The following is a 21215-nucleotide window of genomic DNA, read 5'->3' as shown; positions in this document are numbered from 1 at the left end:
TCTTTGTTGTCTTGATGAGGGGAGAGTCGTTGTTACTAACCTAAGTAGGAGGTAGAGGCACTGTGGTATATATACTTGCCAAAGAATCAAAAGCGTTATTCTGGTGGCCTGGTTTTTTCTTTGCTTTACCTTCTTTGGTTTGTGCTTAAGGCCTCAAAGGAGAAGACTGCAGGGGTTTTTAAAATATTCAGCATTTGTTTGTGAACCAGCTGCTGTCTAGTAATAGTTAAGTGGATTTTTCTAGGTACAATTTTTTTCCTGGAAACTGTCTCACTTATCCTGTCCCCAAGGAAAACAAAACAAAATAAAACCACAGTGTAGCTTCTCCTGTAGTTTAAGAGCTCCTTCCATTCTTTCTGTTCCTTGACTTTGGGTGTTTTTCCAAAATGACTTCTTGCCATAGTAACATCTGCAGAAGGGCATCCTACATCCCATTCAGTCTTATCACCTAGCCTCTTGCCTGGATTTGGGTGGTTGAGACCCACTTTGTTGTTTTATTAACAAGAACTGCAGATGGTTGTTTTCTTGGGTGAGTTTTTCCATCTGGTACAGGCATGTTCTGCTGCTCAGAGCAGAAAAAATTTTGCTTTAGGACAGTATCAATTCATTGATCCTCCTAAATACTGTGCCATTTAGAAATGTTTCTCCTTCAGTTTCTCCTCCTCCCTCTTTATGTAACTAGGGAAACAGGTAGACAGACCTCGGCTTGTCATGCCTTGTAGGTATACATTTCTTCTGCATATGTAAATCTCTTAAGGAGGAAAACTTGGTAATAAGTAACTGCACACATCGGATAGCTTAGGTGACAAATTATTTGTTGAACTCCTCTGTGATAACATACTGAAAGGCCCCAACTGAACCCTGATATACAGATTAGGAGAGAAGGAGCCATTAAATTATGAAGTAGAGAGATCAAGTTAGTTAGGGACTAACTACTTACAGAATAGTCACAGCAAATGAAAGGCTACAACAACTTTGAGCCTGCTGTAGGCTTCAAGCTTTCAGGTTTGGCTTGGGTAACCATTTATAGTGTGATAACACCTTCTGGTTCTTGGCTGTGAGTCATAAGATGCTTGTGAAGACTTTTGTCTTTAACCTTTTACCAAACCAAACCCCTTCTTATTTAACATCTTTCATCTAACTAGGATTCCCAGTCTGATTAACTTCTGCTAAATCAGTTGGATTATACACAATAAAAAGAAATATGACTTGATGCTTGAGTTGTTTCACTCTGCTCCCTCCCTGATAACCAGGCCTAAGTCCTTACATATTTAGATATCAGAGCACTGTGGTTGGCAGCTAGTCACTGAGAGGGAATTCAGTTCAGGATGAGAGTAACTTTTTAGCTTTTGTCTTGTTTGGTTGGGTACTGGGCATATTGGAATTGGATCAGTTGTGATCATACTTCCAGATAATAAGGGATTCTGATATTGAGTAAGGTCTGTTTAAACCCTGTGCCTAAGAATTGGAATAAATTTTAGAAGTTGTTCTAGTTACCTGGCTGCATGATTCCTTTCCACAGTATCCTTGACAATATTCAGTGACAGAGACCTTACTACTTTATGACAACTTATTCTATTTTTGAAAAGCTCTGGTTATTAGAAAATTCATCCTTTGGGTTCCTTTGAACTGTCTCCCTGTGACTTGAACCCATTTCTAATTCTTTGTGTTGGTATCCAGCATAGTGGTGTAGACTAGTGGTCCTAAAACTTTTTTGTCTTAAAAATTAAAATAAAAAATAAAAATTAAAAATTGTCTTAAAAATCTCTTAAAATTATTGAAGACCAACTCCTCAAAGAGCTTTGTTAATAGATATTTACAGTATTAGGAATTAAAAATTATTATGAAAATAGTATTGAGCTTGTGGAGCCCCCGAAAGGATCTTGGGTTTCCAGAGATCCCCATACTGCACTTCGAGAACTATAGGTGTAGACTGTAAGCTGTAAGAAGGCAGGGACAGTCTTAGCTAAACTTCATTTGGCATGTCTAGCTTAGTGCTTTCCAGGTAATGATAGTTGCTTCATTAAGATTAGTTGAATGTCAGTAAAAGAATTTAACAGTTTACTTAAAACTGTTCAAGAAGGCTTTACCCATGTTTCCTGCTTCCAGATTTGTGTTACATGTGTAAAACTACCAGATTGTTCGTTCGTTGCTGGGATAAGTGAGCCAGTCCAGTGTGACTCCAGTAGGGGTCATTTGGTCTTGTCTGTCAGGACTCCTGAAGACTATGAAAATGACTGAGCTGAAGGGATGAAAATATTTATGAAAGTTTTATTTGAATGGGGGAGGTGGGGGTGGAAATGTGAAATGTGGATGTTTTTGCCTGTGAATAAAAACATCCACATTTCACATTTCTACCCCCACCTCTCCCATTCAAATAAAACTTTCATAAATATTTTATGGAATATTATGTTCCTCACTGTATATTTAGGGATACCTTATAAATATCCTTCTTTCCCAACAGACATTTTATTAAGCACTGTTCTAGGTGTACAATGAATTGTTTATGTGCTAGCCATAGGTTAAGGCACTTGAAAAAGGAGCTGTTGCATTGAGCTCTTACTGGCTATTGCCTGTAAAGTGTCATTAGTCTCTAATAGCCCAGAAAATTGTTCTGAAAACAGCTTAATCAGACTAAACACCCACCACCTGTACACAGTAGACTAGTTTTCTGGTAATCTTGAGGCCATCCCTTAGTGTGGGGTTCTTAACCTTTTCTAGTATCATGTGACTCCTTTGGAAATCTGGTGAACCCATTGATCCCCATTCAGAGGAATGCTCAGGGTGCTTCATTTCAGTTAGAGGTTAGTGGAAATAAAGATTCTGGGGTTTTCTCCCCATGTAAGTTTATGAACTCCTTGAAATCTGTCCATCCCAGGTGCAAAATCCCTGCCTTAGAGGTGTAGAGGCAAGATGGATTGTGAGCTAGACTGAACCTGGTTTATAGCCCACCTGGATCATTAGAAGCTTGGTGACCTTGGGCAAGCAATTTAATCTCTGAGCATCTATTTGCCTAGAGATAATATTGTAGTATGGACCTTTTAGGATTGTTATCAGTCTTAAATTAGATAATGCTTGGAAAACTTTAAAGTACTTTAAAATTTAAACTTAAAAGACTGGAAAACTAAAATACTTTAAAACTTTAAAATATTACATAAATATCCATATTTAAGTCCAGGATCCAGGTCCCTTTTCTGATCACATCCTGGCTGTGTCACTCTGGACAAGTAAGTCATAATGTTCTAGGTAACATTCTGCATTGGTGGAAGGTGTTGTCCTCCTCTGGGAGTTGCTTATAACAGTGAAATCTCAGGTCCAGTCCCTATCCCCATAAATACCTATAGTTTCATATCTGGTTCATAAGATTGGTCTCCAACGTGCTTAGTTTTAGCCACCGACATGATAGTGATCCAGGTAGCTGCCAAACTTTTAAGAGGCCAGTGTGAGGATTCTGGATCTTGGTAGGGAGATAAGGCCTAAAATGCAGTGGAGGGACCCAAGATTCAAAACTACTTGATTTGGGAAGAGAAAGGGGTAGGACATGACTTGGTTATCATTTTTAAAAACATCATTAATGCTTTCAGGTTTTATACCAGTAATTTTCTGATGTACTCGCTTTTCTCTATTCCCTCCCCCAAAGGAGAGAGGTACATTCCTGATCTCTTTTCTCTTGGGTCCAGAGTAGTTATGAGGATTACACAACTTTGTTATATTCTTGAATTTTTTTTTTTTTGTGGCTGGTTTTCCTGCCTGTAAGCCGGTAACAAAACACTATTCTGTCCATCGGCAGACTTGGCCTGTGCTTTTTATAGGCTTGCCCTCTTTATCTTTGGTCTCTGTATAACTTCCCACCCTTGGCTTGTGTTCTTTTTGAAAACTGATTGAACAGTCACAAGAAACATGGAGCCTGGTGTGTGTACTTACTTCCTAGTTGAACTGAGTGGTTAGGACCTAGGCAGATTTGCATGCAGACTTGTTTTCAGCTCTCATCCTTCCCGGGAAGCACAGCCTAGCTATGAATACCAGCTATGAATATAACTTCTCTGCTTTGTCCTCTGACTTTGACATAGGTTACGATCATGTGCTGCCTGACTATTTTTAGCCATCGAGCCCCACTTCAGGAGTGCTGCTTGAGTGTGGTCAAAGGGTCCAGGGCTGCTTTGGACCAGAGTAGCTTCAGTCCAGGAGGTGTAGAGACCATTCCCTTCTGGAAATAGTCTTTGGGGCTTTATGGAAAAGAATTAAGGAAGTCGAAGCAGGATTCTCAACAGACTCTCTTCTCCCTCCATCCCACCCTGTGTTTCTGGTGTATGTCAAGTTATTTAAGCCAGCTTGGGGAAAACAAAAGGACTGAAGAATAGCAGAGATGAAGTATTTCTGCTGCTATTAGAGCAGAGAAATAGAATCAGATATCACACTTTGAAAATGGTGGATGGCACTGAAATCTTTGAGTTTTAAGAGAAAGTATTTGTTCCTCCCAGCCTTCTCTACTTTCCTGAATTGAGAACTGCAGCCCATGCATTTGATTCTGAGAGTGGGGGAGGCTTCTGGCCATATAAGGTGCTATGTGTCGCTGGGCTTTATGTTGGCTGAAGAGCCAAGGCTGTTTCACTGAGCAGTTTTAAAGAACTAGGACGACTCTATTGTTCTTCCTGAAAAACAGGTCTTCCTTACTGTTTACTTGTAACCATTGCTGGGAGCCGAGCTACCTACCCCCTTTATGTAAACACCCAGGGCTGAATTGGGGGGCCAGGAAGAAAATAGAACCTGTCGCAAGGGGAGACATTTGGGGAGGAAGAAACAACTTTTGAAGGTTTTGGTGGAGAGGGGAAAGGGTGAGAGAGGTTCTGGAAAAGGACCAGGTGGATAAGTGAATTATTTGTGGTAGCTACTTGGCAAGCCACCTTTGCCAAGAAAACGTGATATAGGATGAACTCCTGTTTGCTCACATTTGTATGCATGCTGTTAGTATACTACTGCATACCATTTTTTTTCCTGGCATAAAATTCAGAAGCAGCCTCTGTCCTTGGATTTTCTAAAATGCATCAAGAACTGATTTGATCTTTCTGTTAAGTTCATGGGGTTTGGGAACGGGCTTGTTGTTGGCAGCCTCAGCACTTTGACCTTGAGGCATCGAGGGCCTGCTTTTTCCTTCCCTAGCTTTCCTGCCATGGACAGCCTGTCCTATACAGGTCTCTCTTAGTCTCTTCTGATTTGCTTTTTAAAAGCTGTAGGGTAGCTGCTGTCCCTTTGTTATGTGGAGATAAGAGTTCTTTTACCTCATCTCAACGCTGGTGCGAGGGATGAGGAATCCAGGTGCTTTGAGTCTTCATACAATATCATGAACAAACATCCTACTGAATGGCTTTTATGTATCGGACAAGAGGGAGACAAAGATGGTTAGAGTGCCCCTAGAACAGGAGGAGCATACTGTCTGAAGAAGTTGGCTTGCTCTTCCTTATCTCATGTGTTTGCCCACTAAAATCCTTGAGAAATAGAGGTGTATGTCTATAGCTTAGACCCTGAAAAGAATTGATAGTAGTGTGATCTCACCTAAAAAGCTTGCTTTCCAGCTTTCTCAGCAAATTCACCCTGGATGCCTTATACAGAAGAATTCTGCAATTACTGACCCACAGTCTCTACTATTCTGAACAGCTCCTTTTCAGCATTAATACTGTTGTGATTGGGGGGGTGTTAGGCTTATTCCCCAGCCCCCTTTATTGCCAGAAACCAACACCTCTGTTCCTTTTATTCTGAATATCCCATGTGGCCTTATCTGGCCATGAGATCACAGACCTCGCTTAATATTTAATGTTTAAGAAAGCATCCTAACAGCTAGTATAGAATTGAGCTTTGTTAGAAACTAACTGAGTATTTTCTTTGAAAGTAGAATGTCTGAATAGAGAGAAGGCTTCGGCAATTTCTCTTCCCTGCAATGAGTAAAAGATGGCTTTCATAGAAAGTATTAGTGTGTCTCTCTCTGTGTCTCTGTCTCTCTCATTTGTCCTTAGACAATGGGATAGAAGGAGAGGATATGGCACAGTTAGGAAGCTAGTATGCTTTTGACTCAGTTGTTAAACTTCTGAGTCTGCCTAAGATTGTCTTCATACTCCTATCTTAATTCCTATGAGTATATTGTTAATAGGATTTAGAGCTATCAGATACCTTGGGTCATCTGGTCCAACTGTCATTTTACCGAGGGGGAGATAAACCTAAAGGTCAAAGTGATTTAAGTGGTCAGGTAAAACAAATGTTAAAGTGGCATTCAGGATTCGAATTCAGATCCTTGGACTTGGAATCCAGTGTTCCACTGTACCACGGTTCCTTCCTATGGTGATGAGGTCTCCTGAATGGGAATTCTAGAATCTTACAGTTTGACCAGATGACATCTGAGACTTTACAACTACTGCCAAGTTCAAAAATCTCTTCTTACAGCAATCAAGGTCATCCTCTATCCTCTTGTGTGAATTTGAACCCTTCTGGTAAGGAAGAGGTCATTGCCTCTCGAGGCTAGAATCTGCCTCCCTGTAAATTTTACCTATTGGTTCTAGTTCTACCTTAGTTACAAGTTTAAATAGTACTGGACTAGAGAGAGTTCCGCAAGCTTTGCGAAAGCCCTAGTCTTGTTCAGAGATGGCTGAGTAGAAAGAGTTTTATGGTCTTCATATCACATCAGATATGCCTTCCTTAAACCTTTATGTTGACATCCGATATCTCCATCTGGTAGGGAGTGAAGGGTAGAGATGTTTAACTGATCAAGCCTTGCCACCCTGACCATGCCTACAGATTAAACTTGGGCCCCAGCTGAGGAGAGCTTTAAATGGTATTTTAGGTATCTGAAGCTCCTGAGGTACATGTGTCTGGCTGGCTGGTGTGAATAGGGTGCATTTGGTTTGTAACAAGTTCAGCAGTTCAGCCCCCTAAGAGGACAGGCTAGGGACCAAAGATGCGTGACTGCTTTTCCTAGGTGATCATAATCAAGGGTGTGGAAACAATGGGGTGTAACCAGCATCACAGCCCCACTGTGAGCTAGTTCGGAACTTTTAAGATGTTGCTATAAGTCAGTTTATTAGGGCCACTTTTGTACTCTGAACAGCAGGCTTGCTCTTGGAGTCCCTTTAGAAACCTGAGGCATGGCTCCGGCACTCTAAACCCTGGCCTGGGCGGCAGCCCACAGCCATGTGGCTGGGGGGAAAGGGCCCAAACGTGGCATCCCCAAGCTCCGTGACTAGGATCTAACACCATTTCCAGCAAGGTAGGAGGCATCTGCTGCCAGGGAAGTGGTTCACATTACTTCATTTATTATTGTTCGTGTCTCTCCCTTCTCACTATCTTCTAAAATATCTCCTTAGAGGAAAAGGACTTGCATCCATTTTGCCTGGAGAATACATAGTATATTATTTCTCATGGGTTCACCCTGTACACAAGGGCTTAGATAAAGATTTACTTGGATACATTATTACTTCCATTGCTTACAAGCCTTCCCAGTTCTAGTTGCCTATGGAATGAAGATCCAACTTTTTAGCTTGGCATTCCATGCTTTCTACAGTCTGCTTGCTCCCCAACACGATTTCTACTGTTCTGTTTTTCTCTGACCCTTTTGTTCTCACTGGTACTTCAGAGGTGTCTTGTTTTGGCTTCTCTGTCTCTTAGTGTATGTTAGGGTTTTTTTGGTTGTTTTAAACCTGGAATATTTTGGCCAGTTTTCCTTTTCCCTATCAATCCTGTTTAAAAACTTATATCTATCCTTCAAGTCTCTATCTCAGATCCTACCTTTTAGGAAGTTTTCCCTAATCACCCCCATCCTCCTCTGAGCTCGGCTAGCACTCTTACCTCTTATTTATATGAATCATAGGAACAGGAGCTGGAAGAAATCTTAGAAGTCAAAGGCTAACTTCATTTTACAGATGAAGAAACTAAAATTCAGTGCAGCAAAATGACCGACTTGCCTAAGGTCACCCAAGAAGTAAGCTGATGTGTTCAGACTCCAAGCTCGTGTTCTCTCCACCACACTCTGTCTGGGAGTTGTACGTAATGCCTCGTGTTGTCATGACTTGTATAAAATCCAGTATTGGATTTTAGGCTCATGGTAGACAGGGACCAGATCTTAATATCTAATTGTCACACACAGCCGGAATTTGAGTATTTGTTGAATGAATGCATGGGTTATTTAACTGGTAATCCCTAATGGGATCCCGAAATGCAGACTTCTAAATTTGTATCTCCGTTAGTCTACTGGATATAACCATGTGTCCAAGTAGAGTAACATTGGTTTCACCAGTAGCTCTCAGATGTAAATCAATTGAATATTTTCATTTTGACAGGTCTTCGAGGACTGATAGCTAGCATATGAATAATGCTTTAAAGTGTTCTCATACATTATCTCATTCTCTCCAATAACTCTCCAAGTACTAGATGTATTATCCCTGTTTTTACAGATGAGGGAACTGAGGCTCGGAGAAACATGGCCACATAGCTAGCAAGTGTTTGAGGCAGGATTTGGAAGAAGCTGGGTCACCCTTTCTTCTTGGCCAGCATTATTTCTACTACTCTATACTTCAGATTTAACATTTGGAAATTTTTTCAAAGGGTTCTCTCAGATTTTCAGGAAAAGGTGCATAGATGCTGTAATAGTTACAGCGGTTGTTGAGGTTATTAGCCTCCTAAAACAAGTGTTGGCAGAAATACTCTAGAACATGGAATTTTAGAACCACGGAATCGGAGCTAGAAGAGATCATTGGAGGAAAAACAACTAGAGAGGGGTCGGTGATTTTTCTCTGTCTTATGGCTTGCTGATAGCAGGACTAGGATTAGAACCCTGATCTTCATTTAGTGTCCTTTCCACCAAGGTAGCCTTGGACAATTAACGAACATTTGTGGGCCCTACTTTCTTTCCTCAGTTGTGAAATCAAAGGGCTAGACTAAGTCTGCTTTCCCTCCTAACCACTTCTTACATTCTAAAGTTGGTCCTTTGCTCTCTTCCTGGCTACATTTAAAAAATGTATATTTTTAAATTTGTTTCATTAAATATTTCCCAATTACATTAAATTTTTTTCTAGCATTCATTTTTTAAAATTTTGACTTCCAAATCCTCTCCCTCCCTGCTCCTACCCACCCCTTGAGAAGGAAAGCAATATGGTGTCGATTATATATATGAAGTCATTCTGCCCACTTTTCATCTTTTATTTTCTACATATGAATCTGAACTTCTGTTAGTTTGGGGGAAAGTATATATTAAATTTAGCAAGATAGTAACAATTTTGCTAACTTTTTAAGATAAAAATAACTGCCTCTCCTGATGTGTTCTAAATGTTTGATACTATTGAAATGGCCAAACTGTGGAGCATCTTTCTACTCCACTCTGGGGAGCCTCTGGACACAATCCTCTGTGCTTTGACTACTTAAGGGGGGAACATTCTGTTTCCAATATCTGACGGCTCTCATTTAGAGCACAAAATACAAAGTGTTCCCCCTTATATTTGTACAGGCTGCCACCAGGCAAGAATTATTACTCTTTAATCCTTAACTCTGCATATTTACTCATTGAGGTCCCACCAGTCACATGCATTTGTATGTTTGGTAATAACTCAACAGCCACATTGACTTAGTCACATGGGAAAGGGCTCTTCTGCTTCATTCTTCTGCCAGTTTAATACCTCAGTGTAGCCGAAGGCAGTGGATTGCTTTCAAAACTGTAGTTTCTGGAGAGTCTTGACAGTCTCTTGACAGATGCTTTTCTGAGAAGGCCTGTGGCATCAGACGATTGCTCTGCCCTGTGTTCTAAGGCTTAGTGCTGTACAAGGCCTCTTCAGGGGCATTCCTTCTAACTTAGTAAGCACATGAATGGTGTGACAGACTGGGGGCGTGGCACAGGCCTGCTTTTAGGCTTCTAGGACTGTTTTGGCAACTAGTCAAGTCAGCAAGCTTCCATTCCCAGGCAAATGGTCCTGCTAAAAATAAGCAGGCAAAAACTTAATGCATTCAGATCCAAAACAGCCTAATCTTTCCCTTAGAGTTGGGCTTTTCCTAGTATTTTTATCTTAGGAGCCTTTTGCTTAAAGTTTTATAGATGCTTTTTTTTTTTAAAGCCGGTCATTTCCTCTCCTGTACCCCCTTCTTCCACATTATGCCCTCCTTCATAACAAAGTGGTAAGTGAAATACAGGAACAACCCCAACTGCTGTTCAGTATTGTACCTATATATAATCCTCCAACTTTTCTACCAACAGGAGAAGAAACTGTTTCCCCTAGTCTCCTGGGCAGCTTTTTTAGCGTTTTTACCTCATGATGGTCATTCTATATACTTTGCTTTCTGAGTTTCTCTGAGGCATTCCCACTTTTTCATTTTGTCAGGTATCTTTCTTTTTAGGTGTGTGGTGCAGGACATGTGAAGTGATTGTCCCTCAACCTTGGGTGGGTGGGAATGGGGGTGAAGAATGAGACTTTTTATAGAAAAGCCACCCAACTAATCATTGTCTATGGTAGGATTTGAATCTAGGTCTTCCTGATTCACAAGTCCAGTGCTCTTGTATCTGCTGTCTCTGAAGATTGAAGAGCAGTGGAAAACCAGAAGTTTTTTCTTCTGATAATGCCACAGCCCTACTGAGTTCCTAGAACCTGAGAAGGGTTCTCAAAAAGCCATTCCCTTTATAGTAGTCCTCTCTAGGACACAAGAAATAGCACCAAGTTAGATTAAAGAGAATGCATTGGGTGATAGCTTCATTCAGTCCTTTGGAAAAAGGGAGACAAATCTAAAACATAAATACAAAGAAAACACTACTTCTAAGGGCGAAGCCAAGTCTGGCTCAGCGAGAAAATTGAACACCAATCCAAGACTCTATCCATGAAATCTGGGATAATGTATCTTTAATCTTAAAGACATATGGAGCTTAAAAAAAAGAAAAAGAAAAAAGTTCATCTTTCCAAAGCTTATTGGTGTTTCTTTTCATGAAGTTCATGATAAAGATCGCTGGGATAGTCAAAGACCTCTTTACTGAAGGACTGTTTCCCCAAGCAACTAATTCTACACCTGGATAGCTTTCCCTCATATCAAGCCTAAAATCTTCTCTATCTGCTATTTCTAGTTTTGCCATCTGGAGCTGAGCAGGATAAATCTAATCCCTTTTCTGTTTGATGGTAAGTTAGTTACTTGGAGAAATGGGTTCTGTCTTCCTTTAATATCCTTTTATTTGTAGGAAGAACACAGAGAGTAGATTGTCTTAATTGCATAACCTGATGGAAAGTAAATTCCTTGAGGGCAGTCTTGGTATCCTCTCTCTGTGCCTTCTTCATAGTAGGCCTTTTGACACAAGAAGGACCTGAATTTAAGATTATCTCCTAGGATCAAGCCATCTCTGTTGATGTAGTGCATATTTAAAAAGTCCATAATTCGAAGAAAAGAGCGATAAGATAAAAATCTTTATTTCAAAGTAAAATTATAACGCTTTTGCATCTATTGATGCACCTGGTCCTTACCTTGATAGTAAATGTTTGTTGACTTGAACTTGTCCCTGGAGATTGACTAGAAGATATAGCTAAATATCCTTTTTTTGAGAGATCATAACTCTCTTGTTCAGTCATATTTAACTCTTTGTAACCCTGTTGGACCAACTGTCTGTGGGGTTTTCTTGGCAACGATACTGGAGTGGTTTGGCATTTCTTTCTCTGGTTTTTATGCATGTGCAGGCAGGGGTTAAGTGACTTGCCCAGGGTCACACAGCTAGTAAGTGAGGTCAGATTTGAATTCTGATATTTCAGACTCCAGGCCCAGTGCTTTATCCACTGCCCCCATAACTCCCTAGTGGCAAACAACAGAAACCTCAGGCCTTTCTCCATGGGAAGGAGGTGGAGAGAGGGGCCCTTGTTAACTTTTTCATAGTAGAAAGGGGCATCCCAAAAGACAAAAGAGATGAGGTAGAAGTAAGGGCCTGCATCTACTTGGAGAAAGACAAAACCCTCCAGGCAGTGTTTGTCCAGGCTGGTGAATGTGCCCAGTATTAGAATTACTTAGATGAGATGCTACACCTCTCCAGGCTTAGGCTCTGATCCCAGAGGATAGAAGGAAGGGGCAGGGGTTTAGGGGGTTATTGGCTGTGCTTGAGCAGGAATGATCCTCTTCATAGGCAAGGTAGGAAAGGCTTTCCTTGCTATGATCAGGATTTATAGATAGGAAATACTGCCCTAGAGAGGAGCATTGTGTAATGGAATAACATTCTAGTTACAGGCCTGAAGTGGTCCTGATTGACAGACCTGAAATGGTTATCAGAAATTGAGAAATAAAATGAGGAGGTGTTGGATTAGGTAACTTCTAAAGTTCCTCATTCTAGATCCATGATCACTGTTCTGTTAGAATGAGGCTATTTTGCTTTGTGGTGTAGTTCTCCCTCTGCCACCAGTGTGAACATGAGCAGCTGTGTACCGTAGATGGCTCTGGCCTGATAAAGTAGCACTAGGTGAGAAGAATAGCTTCTTGAGAGAACAGTCAGACTAGGAGATGGGGGCTGGGGAGGTGGGTAGGTGAATTAACCCTTTCTTAGAAGCCTAGTGCTGAGTAAAAGTATAAATGGGACAGTGATCATGCTTGCATGGAGAAGTAGTGCACGAATACCTCTCTGTCTCAGCTGCTGACAGCTGGTTCTAGACATCCTCAGTCTAAATCTGGAATTGGCAATAGCCCTGCACTGAGTGACTGCAAAGTAGGAGAGCTGAACAAAAACTATGCCCTTCACACTGAAACTACAGCGACAAGCAACCTCGGAGGAGGGAAAGAGATGAGAGGGAGGGAGAGAAGGCATGGTGGCTCTAGTTAGAAAATGTGACTGATGCTTAGGGAAATATGGTTGATCACCTGAAAAATGAAGGTGGTATCACAGTCACTCTGGGTTCTCTTCTCTTATCCTTTAACTTCTTGAAGTCTGTTCTCCCAATCCTTAGAATGTCAGTGACTTTTTTTTTTAAAAAAGGGGTCTATGAAGGGGGAAAAAAAAGTCTCCTCCCTCCCCCAGGAGATTCCACATTCTCTGTTCTGTGTCCCCTACCCATAGATACCTAGACTCTCCCCAAAGATTTTCCAAATCCAGTGAAATCTAAACTTTCAAGAACCCAACCTACCTAAGTCTTCAGGCAAAGATTATAAATGCCTATGACCCTAGCCCCTTCCTTTCCCTTACTTTTCAATTTGCAGCCTGATTTCTGCCAGATCCTGGATGATGGAAAATATGACTTTAAAAAGAGAATATTTGATAAAGACTTGTTATGCTGAATAATATACTAATGATACCTGTAAGTCTTCTTTGCCTATTGAGATTTTGGTTTCACACTAGGCAGGTCTTGTTTGGGGGCTTGACTTTGACTGTACTTAATCTATTCAATTTTAGCTGGGTAGAATCCCTTAGAAGTTTTATAACTTAGTCATCTTACCTTTTTTATTTTTTAGTAGCATTTTATAAACTCTGATAGAGACAACAAGGGCCTCTCCTTGGCATTAGGAAGACCCGTATTTACTTTCTGCCTCTGAGGTATTCTGGCCATGTGGCCTTGGGCAAGTCACTTGACCTCCTAGCCCGAAACAGCTCCTTATGACTATAAATTGTTGAGTGGATGCTTAATCTACATGAATGGAGGGTCTTTGCTCCTTAGGAGAGTTTCCTTTGGCACTAAAAATACCTCTACCCATAGAACCGTAGACAGCCCTCCATAAGAAAGGGAAATTCAAGCAAAACATTCCTTCGCTGTTGTTGTGTCTGGTTGCTTTGCTACCACAGAAGAATGCCATGAATAGTATGGTATATCTTGGACCTTTGAATTTCTGTCTTTAACCTCCGTGCTTCCTTGGAAGGCTGAAGGCTAGGCAAATACTAAGAAATCAGTTTTCTTAATGTCTCCCTTGAGAGGTCTTATATTTAACTTAACTTATTTTAACTTCATTTTAGAAGTAGATTGGCATTTAAAACCCAGATGAGACCTGGGTTCTTTGAATTATGAATTGGCTGGGATTGTTTCAACTGTTAGTGTGAATAATCGAGTTGACTATAAAACCTAACCTCTAGGGATCCTTGAGAAGACATGAGGAAAGTTGTCTAAGAAGGATGGACCAAGCCATTATCACATACTGACTGATGACTTCATGCACATGGGGAATACCAAAGGTTGCTGTCCATACCCGAGGAAGTGTATAGGGGAGACAGAACATGTGTATCTGAGCCTGTGATTGGTGTGATATAAGGCATGTAGGCATTAAATGCTAAGGAGGAATTCAGAGAATCAAGTGAGTGATAGCAGAGAAAAGGTGGCAAGTTAACCAGCAGCCTCAAGAAAAAGTAAGTTCTTGGAGCTCAAGGACTGTAGTAGCATGTATTTCTCTCCCCAGAAGTTCTCATTTGTTGATTGGTTCAAGGAAGCAAAAGCACATACTCAGAGCTTACCTTTGTAAAAACAAACAAACAAACCCCATCTCTGTCCCTTTTCACTGCTAAAACCCTAAGAATTTCTATTCTCTGCTTCTACTTTCTGTCCACTTTTCAACCTCTGTCACTCAGGTCTATTAGCCTTTCACTCTTCAGAAAAATTCTCTCTCCAAACAATGATCCAGTTACCTTTTCTGGGTCCTTGTCTTCTTTGATCTCTGCAATTTATTACAGACTACTCCATTCTAGGTAATCTTTCTTCTCTTGGTTTTCTTCCTGTCTCTCTGTTCCTTCTAGTCTCCTTCATTGTCCATCATATGTCTCCTGACCCTTAAGTGTAAATAATCCAGAAGGCTCTCTTCTCCCTATATTCTCTCCCTTGGTGATCTCATTAGCTCTTATGGGTTCAATTAGCACTGCATGGTTCTTCTGGTTTCAGTGATCACTACACAGCTGATTTCCAGATCTAGATATCTAGCTTCATCTTTATTAAACTCGAGTCTGCATTTCCTGAATACCTAGATGTCCCCACCGACATCGCAACTGAACTTAGCCCTTTTTCCAAACATATCTTCTCTTCCCCCATCCTCTACCTGGCATTATTAGTCTCTCAGACATCCAGATTCATAACCTTAGATTCATCCTGGACTATTCATCTTCATATGCCATCAGTTGTGTCCTATTCTATAAAATATCTCAATTCTGTCCCCTCCTCTCTGATTCATTGCCCATTATGTTAATTTTAGTCTCTTGCTACTACCCCTCTGGACTATCATAAGAACCTGAGGATTGTTTTCCCTACAGCTAGTCTCTTCCCCTCCAGTGCATTCACCACATCGCTGCCAAAATCTTCCTAGATCACAGATCTCACCATGTTACTGTGCTTAAAAGGCTGCCTGTTGTGTCTAGAAGAAAATAGAAATTCTTCACTCTGGCCCTTAGGAACCTTAACATCTTTATTTTGCCTCCCCCATCTACTCTGCATTCCAACCATCCAGGGTTGCAGGCTGTTGCCTGAACTCTTAAGATACCAGTTCTTTGAGCCTTTGCATAGGCCTGGAATATGTATCATCCTCCCAGAATCCTTCTCTTCCAGCTCAGGTGCTGCTTCTCTCATGTGTCTTTCCTTGTGTCCTCCCTTTCCCTTGTTTCCGGCTATAATAGCATTCTTGCTTTATTCAGATTCCTTATCCATGTGCCTAGAACGCTGTCAAGAGCTTGCCTTATGTTCCCCCATCATTTTTGACATTTTTGTATTTAACTTCTTTGTACATGTTGTAGCCTCTCCCCTTTGAAGGTGGGGATTGTTTGCTCTTTCTATTCATTTTCCTAATACTTGAAACATAGCAGGTGCTAATAAATATGTTGATTTGAGCCAAGTTTTTGGATGGAGAGGTTAGTGTCAGTTGCAATGAGATCTGAGTATAAGTTAGAATGTTGTAGAGGAATATCTGAATGGAAAGTGCATTGAATAGGCAGACAATAACAAGTGATGTTTATACAGTGATTGAAGATTTACAAAACACACTACCACCTTGATTGTCACAACTCCAGGTAGCCCCAATTGACAGCTGGGGAAAGGGAGACTGAGACATTAAAAGCCTTGCCGGTGCTTCCCCAGTTAGTATCAGATGTGGGATTTGGAAGCCAGTTCTGACTCCATGTCCAGAGCTCTATTTACTATACCACGATGTCGCTTCACTAGCCAGAATTTCCAGAAGGGGACAGTATCTTGACCTCTGCAGGTTGGGTTTTTTTTTTTTTTTTTGGTCATTGATTTGAATTGAGATGTATTTTTGAATGGGCAGGTTGGCATCAGAGTTGTGATCAGATTAGAATTTAAGTCATCAATGTAAAGGAATCTCTGAATGGGCTGTGTATTGGGCAGAAAGAATGAATAATAACTCATTTTTATAGTGCTCATTGTATAACCAGTACTGAATTTTCCCCTCCTGCATTTGTGCTGTAGTAGGAGGCTAGAAATAGCAGAGTAGGTAACTTGTGAAAAGTTTTTGTTTGGCTAGATAACCGACCTTCTTCTGACTTGTACTACTTTCTCATTTTCTATAGGTGTAACTACAGAATCTCCAGGATGGCCATACAGTTCCGTGCAATCTTCCCCTTGGCCTTGCCTGGAGTGTTGGCACTCATCGGCTGGTGGTGGTTTTTCTCTCGAAAAAAAGAGCATGTCAGCAGTCGTGACAGGCAGGCAGGGGCCACAGCCAAAGATCTTAGGACAGACACCCCAATTGAGGAATCCCTCTTGAGGGAAGATGTCTGCTACACCAGAGTAGTGCCTTTGCCATCAGATGGTTCACGGCCTCCAGAAAAAGAGATGGTAACTATGGGTAAATCTTCCATGGAACTTGTAACTATACCATCACAGCCACATCTGGTTCCAAGAAAATCAGATTCTTCTAGCACCTTCTCTGGCACCACAGACACAAAACTCCGACTGAGCTCACGCAAGGAAGACAGTGGAAAATTGGAAAAAGCAGCATCTCAAGAGGAAACGAGATCTATTCCTAAAGAATCTTCACTTCCACTCCTGAAGGATGCTTCGTTTCCCCATGAAGCTGTAGAACTACAAAAACAAGACTCCCCATTCAGTCAGTTACCTGGGAAGGACTGGCCAGGCCATTTGGAGGTCCCTTCCGAGCAGCATGGCCCTTTGGAGAAGGTAAAGGAGACAAGTGGAATAGAAGGAACAGGTGATGCTGCCATGGGAGAGAGTGTGTCTGAAGAAGGTGACTTGTCCCATGACCTTGGTTCTGAATCCAAGAACAGAGTTCCCGAACAGGATGCCATGAGGGAAGAAGAAAAAGGGAAGGAGAATAGATCTCGGGGAGTCAGGTCATTGCAGAAGGAAGAGTGCCTGGGAAAAGTATTGAATAGTTTCATAGAATCAACTCAAGCAGAATTGTCTCAGGAAGAAGCACTGGTTGATCAGGTCAGAGGTAGCAGATCTGGAGAAGGATACCTAGATGGGGACCACTTTGTAGGGGAACTGAAGAAGGGAAGCTCTCTAGAGATCAGAGAGGATTTTGAGCAGGCAGCCATGCAAATCATTTCCAAAGTGATCTTAGCAGCAAAGGAAGAAGTACTAGGGAAAACAGTGGGTGACCTTAAGCAACACAACTGTCAACCTTCAGCAAGTTGGGTTGAAAGCCCAGTGGAGGAGGAGAGCTTTGCCCTAGCCAGCCAGAAACCTGTCTTGGAGCAGAACTCTTCAGATCCCAGCAGGGCTGTGATTGAAGCACCGATGGCAGCAGGAGAGACAGTAGAACCAGAAGTAGCCAGCCCCCTGCCCAGCCACCAGATGGAGGACCTCGCTCACAAGCAGAAGACCTATGTGAGTTGTCTGAAGAATAGTCTCATGTCCACAGTTGCCCTTGATGGCAGGCCAAAGAATTCTGCCCAGCGTATTTCCCTGGCAGCATGCCCACCCCAAGTCATCCACCACAGTGAGTCATTTGAGGAGGCCAACATCAGAGTAGAGGATACCAGCTGTGTCACCTGCATGTCAGAGGACAGCCAGAGGGCTCAGTCAGTATCCTCTTCTGGTAATTGTTCAGATTCTGCAGGCACTTCTGGGATAGAAGATTCTTCCTCGGAGCCCAACCTAAGCCCCAGCAACAAGCCACTTACCCCTCCATTGCTGGAAAGGACTGTGTCCTATAGCAATGGAGTGCTGAAGGGGGAGTCCTCTGACTTGGGGACAGAGGATAGATGGACCACAGAGACAGAGGCTGATCAGTCTGGAGGTAGGAATGTTTTAAAGTTACGTACAGTGCAAAAGTGGAGTGGGTTCCCCTTTATTCTGGCCCCTGCTTCTCAACAAGCCTGTTTTTTTTTAAGGGTTTTTGTGGTTTATTTGTTTTTTAAAGACCCATGACTTGAGTTTTTTTGCATTGTGCCTTTTAAAATTCATCCTTCCAACTCTTATGACCCAAGAGACTGTCTGATAATGTATCCTTAGCAGCTGGGCTGTGTAATTAAGGTATATCTGAGGGCTCTTAGATGACTTCGTTGGGTCAAGTGGATGAAACCTTCCCTGGAACAGTGTTGAATGTGTTCCTCTGTAGAAAATAACCTCTGAAAATCAGGCTTGTTATTGAAAGCCAAAAGCAGACTGTAGGTCTATTTTTATGGTCTTTAAAGGAAGATACTTGCTTTTTTGGAGATTAAATATAGAGAAGGTTGTTTTTTTAATGGTCTATTTCTTTGATGCTTTCTTTACTTGAACTTGTTTCTATGGCTTTCTTATGTCCTTTCTTCCTATATTGGAAGGAAAGTCCAAGAGATGGCCACTTCCCTTGGTAGCCAATAAGATAGTGAGGCTTTCCAGGCCAGTCCCTGTAACACATGCAACTGTGGAGATTTCTAGCCAGCAGCCAATCAGTCCTGGGCTGTGACTGGGCAGCTGTAATTCCATCCCAAGGGAGGCTTCCTGTGATTAAAAACTGTCTGAAGCTTCTCAAAAATGGATCCAGATGTGGAACGTTTGAATGGCTAATTCCTTGATCAGCAATTCCCAATCCTGGATTGGCTAACTCCCAGAATGTGTCAGGTCATCTCATTGGATGACACAATGAGCAAACCCCTCATTTTAATTGATAGGCACATGGCCATTTCTTAGATTTACATACATCTTTGATCCACAGGATATAAAACAGTTTGGCTCCAAAAGTGTATGTGATGGCTTAGATCGTTCTCCTTTGGGTACAATATTGATGTATGATAAATAACTTATCTTTCAGATAAATCTTGGATTCTTTCATAGGTCTTTGCTTATTACTGTTCCCTTTAACTTTAGATCTGAAATGCTTTCTTAATCCCACAGTCTGAGTAGGAAGGGACCTCAGAAGCTACTTAATCTGTCCTGTATCTGGACCAGAATCTATTTTGCCACATCCCCAACCAGTGGTCATCCCTCTTTGGTCTGTGAACTTAGCTACCTAGCTCCAAGGCAGTTCATTCTTTTTTTTTTTTTTTTTTGACAATTTGAATTCTTAGGTAGCTTTTTCTTTATATTGAGGTAAAATACCTTCTTGAACATAGGAGAAACTCTCTTTAGAGGCTCAAATTAGAGGCTGTCTCGAAGACAGTCATTTCAGGATGGAAACACCTCAACCCATTCTGATTCTTTTTGACCACCTTGGAGGGGAGGACTCTGCCAGAAACTTGCTATCCTTTTACAGTCAAGAAACCTGATGAGGCAGTGATTCCTCAGTATTGAGCTAGAAAACAGATACAAGAGAAGGATCGTGTTTATACTTGAGACCCCTCCCACCCCTAGTTCTAAAGTAATACTCATTCTGGGCAGTGCTTCTAAAGGTGCTATTTGTATATAAATGATGGGCCTGATTCCCTCCTGTCATCTTCCTGCCTGGCATTATGGAAGTGTGTACTGCTCAAGGGGCAGAATCCTTTAGAATTACAGCACAGGGCAGGAGGTTAGATATGTGTGGAGCAAATAGAGGAGAAAGTACTGATCTGGCAACTCCAAAGTACAGGGTCATTACCACTTTCTTTTGGAAGGGACCTGTAACAGGAGACTCTGCTTAACTCAAGGAAAGATAGAGGGCGAAAAGGAACCTGGGGATGATTTGGGTAAACTTTTAGCTAAGAACAATGTAAAAGCTGGGTTTTATGGGAGTGGATTTTTTTTCCTTATAACTAGTCCTTGCTCAGTTACATGCAGCTCAAATTGGTAGGGCTCTAAAATAGAATCATTGCAGCAGAAAACAACCTCAGGATCTGTAATGATTTTATGTTGGAATTCTGTTACTTAGTACTTATGGGACTAGAGGAATCATTTTGCTTCTTAGCTTGAGTTTCATCCTCAAGAAATGAGGAAGTTGGACCAGATGATCTCTAAGGTCCCTACTAGAAGTTTTAATACCTACATGAGGGGGATTTTAGGCAGGATAAGCATGACTTCAGAAGAACTTGTAGAATATAAACCAAAACCAAAATTGGCCTCTCTCTTCCTTCTCTCCTTGTTTCTGGTAGGGGAAAAGGCCTCTAATCAGGAAGGGGGGACTCAAGAATCCAGAACCTTCAGGAAAAGCTTTCCTGAGAAGATGGAGGTTGTACGCAGGCTCTAGTACCCAAGAGTTAGGTGATCTCCCCTTCTTAGAGTGGTTGGGTTGGGGAAAGGTGGTGAAACAATTGACAAAGATCTATTTGATGGGTTGCTTAAGTGAGACCCAGATAAGAAGAAGAGAAATTGGTTCTTCTGTGCCCAAGAGGTTTATTGTGATGGGCCCTGCCTAAACCAACAAGTTCAACTAAGGAACTCCTCCCCCGTCTTCACCATACCTCTTTAAAGAGGCATTAAGTCATTCTTTAAAGAGGCATCTGAATTTTTGGTTTTAGTTTCAACATTTCTGAACTAGAGCCTCCGGGTTGGATATGCTCTTAATAATGCAAGTAAAACTGTGGGTGGCAGACTAAAATTAGATCTACCTACACCCCCCATTCCTATCTCCACTTAGGCACTTAGATTTATTATAGTCCTACCAGACTGAAATGGCATTCACCACTTGAGAGTTGTGTTGGGGGTGGGAGGTGGGTGGGGCTCTGTACCTTCTTAGAAAATTTAATTACATGCTTTATGGGTTATTGGTGATTTTTTTTTGTCTGTAATGTACAAACTTCTTCCCCCTGGCAGGTTCAGATGTGAACAGCATGGATTCTGTGGACAGCGGATGTGGCCTTAGGAAGACAGAAAATCACTCGAGCACCCAGGCAGGCAGTGAGACAAACAAAGTTGAGCTCACAATCTGGGAGATAGAAGTGCCAAAGG

At 41.6% G+C, this 21215-nt stretch overlaps 1 protein-coding gene across 1 annotated transcript in view; it reads left to right on the top strand.

The window, feature by feature from the left end:
• The window catches only part of AKAP1 (A-kinase anchoring protein 1), a 43987-nt gene that overhangs the window by 5890 nt on the left and 16882 nt on the right, over positions 1–21215 (top strand). Inside the window, exons 2-3 of the mRNA XM_036754209.1 lie at positions 16475–18168; positions 21081–21214. Coding sequence (XP_036610104.1) covers positions 16497–18168; positions 21081–21214 — 1806 coding nt within the window. The 5' untranslated portion in view covers positions 16475–16496. The remainder of the gene's footprint in view (positions 1–16474; positions 18169–21080; position 21215) is intronic.

Source organism: Trichosurus vulpecula, chromosome 4 (genome assembly GCF_011100635.1).
Source record: "Trichosurus vulpecula isolate mTriVul1 chromosome 4, mTriVul1.pri, whole genome shotgun sequence".
In the NCBI taxonomy this organism is placed as follows: Eukaryota; Metazoa; Chordata; class Mammalia; order Diprotodontia; family Phalangeridae; genus Trichosurus; species Trichosurus vulpecula.
Note: the sequence above shows the minus strand (reverse complement) of the source record. Positions and strands in the feature narration are given on the sequence as shown.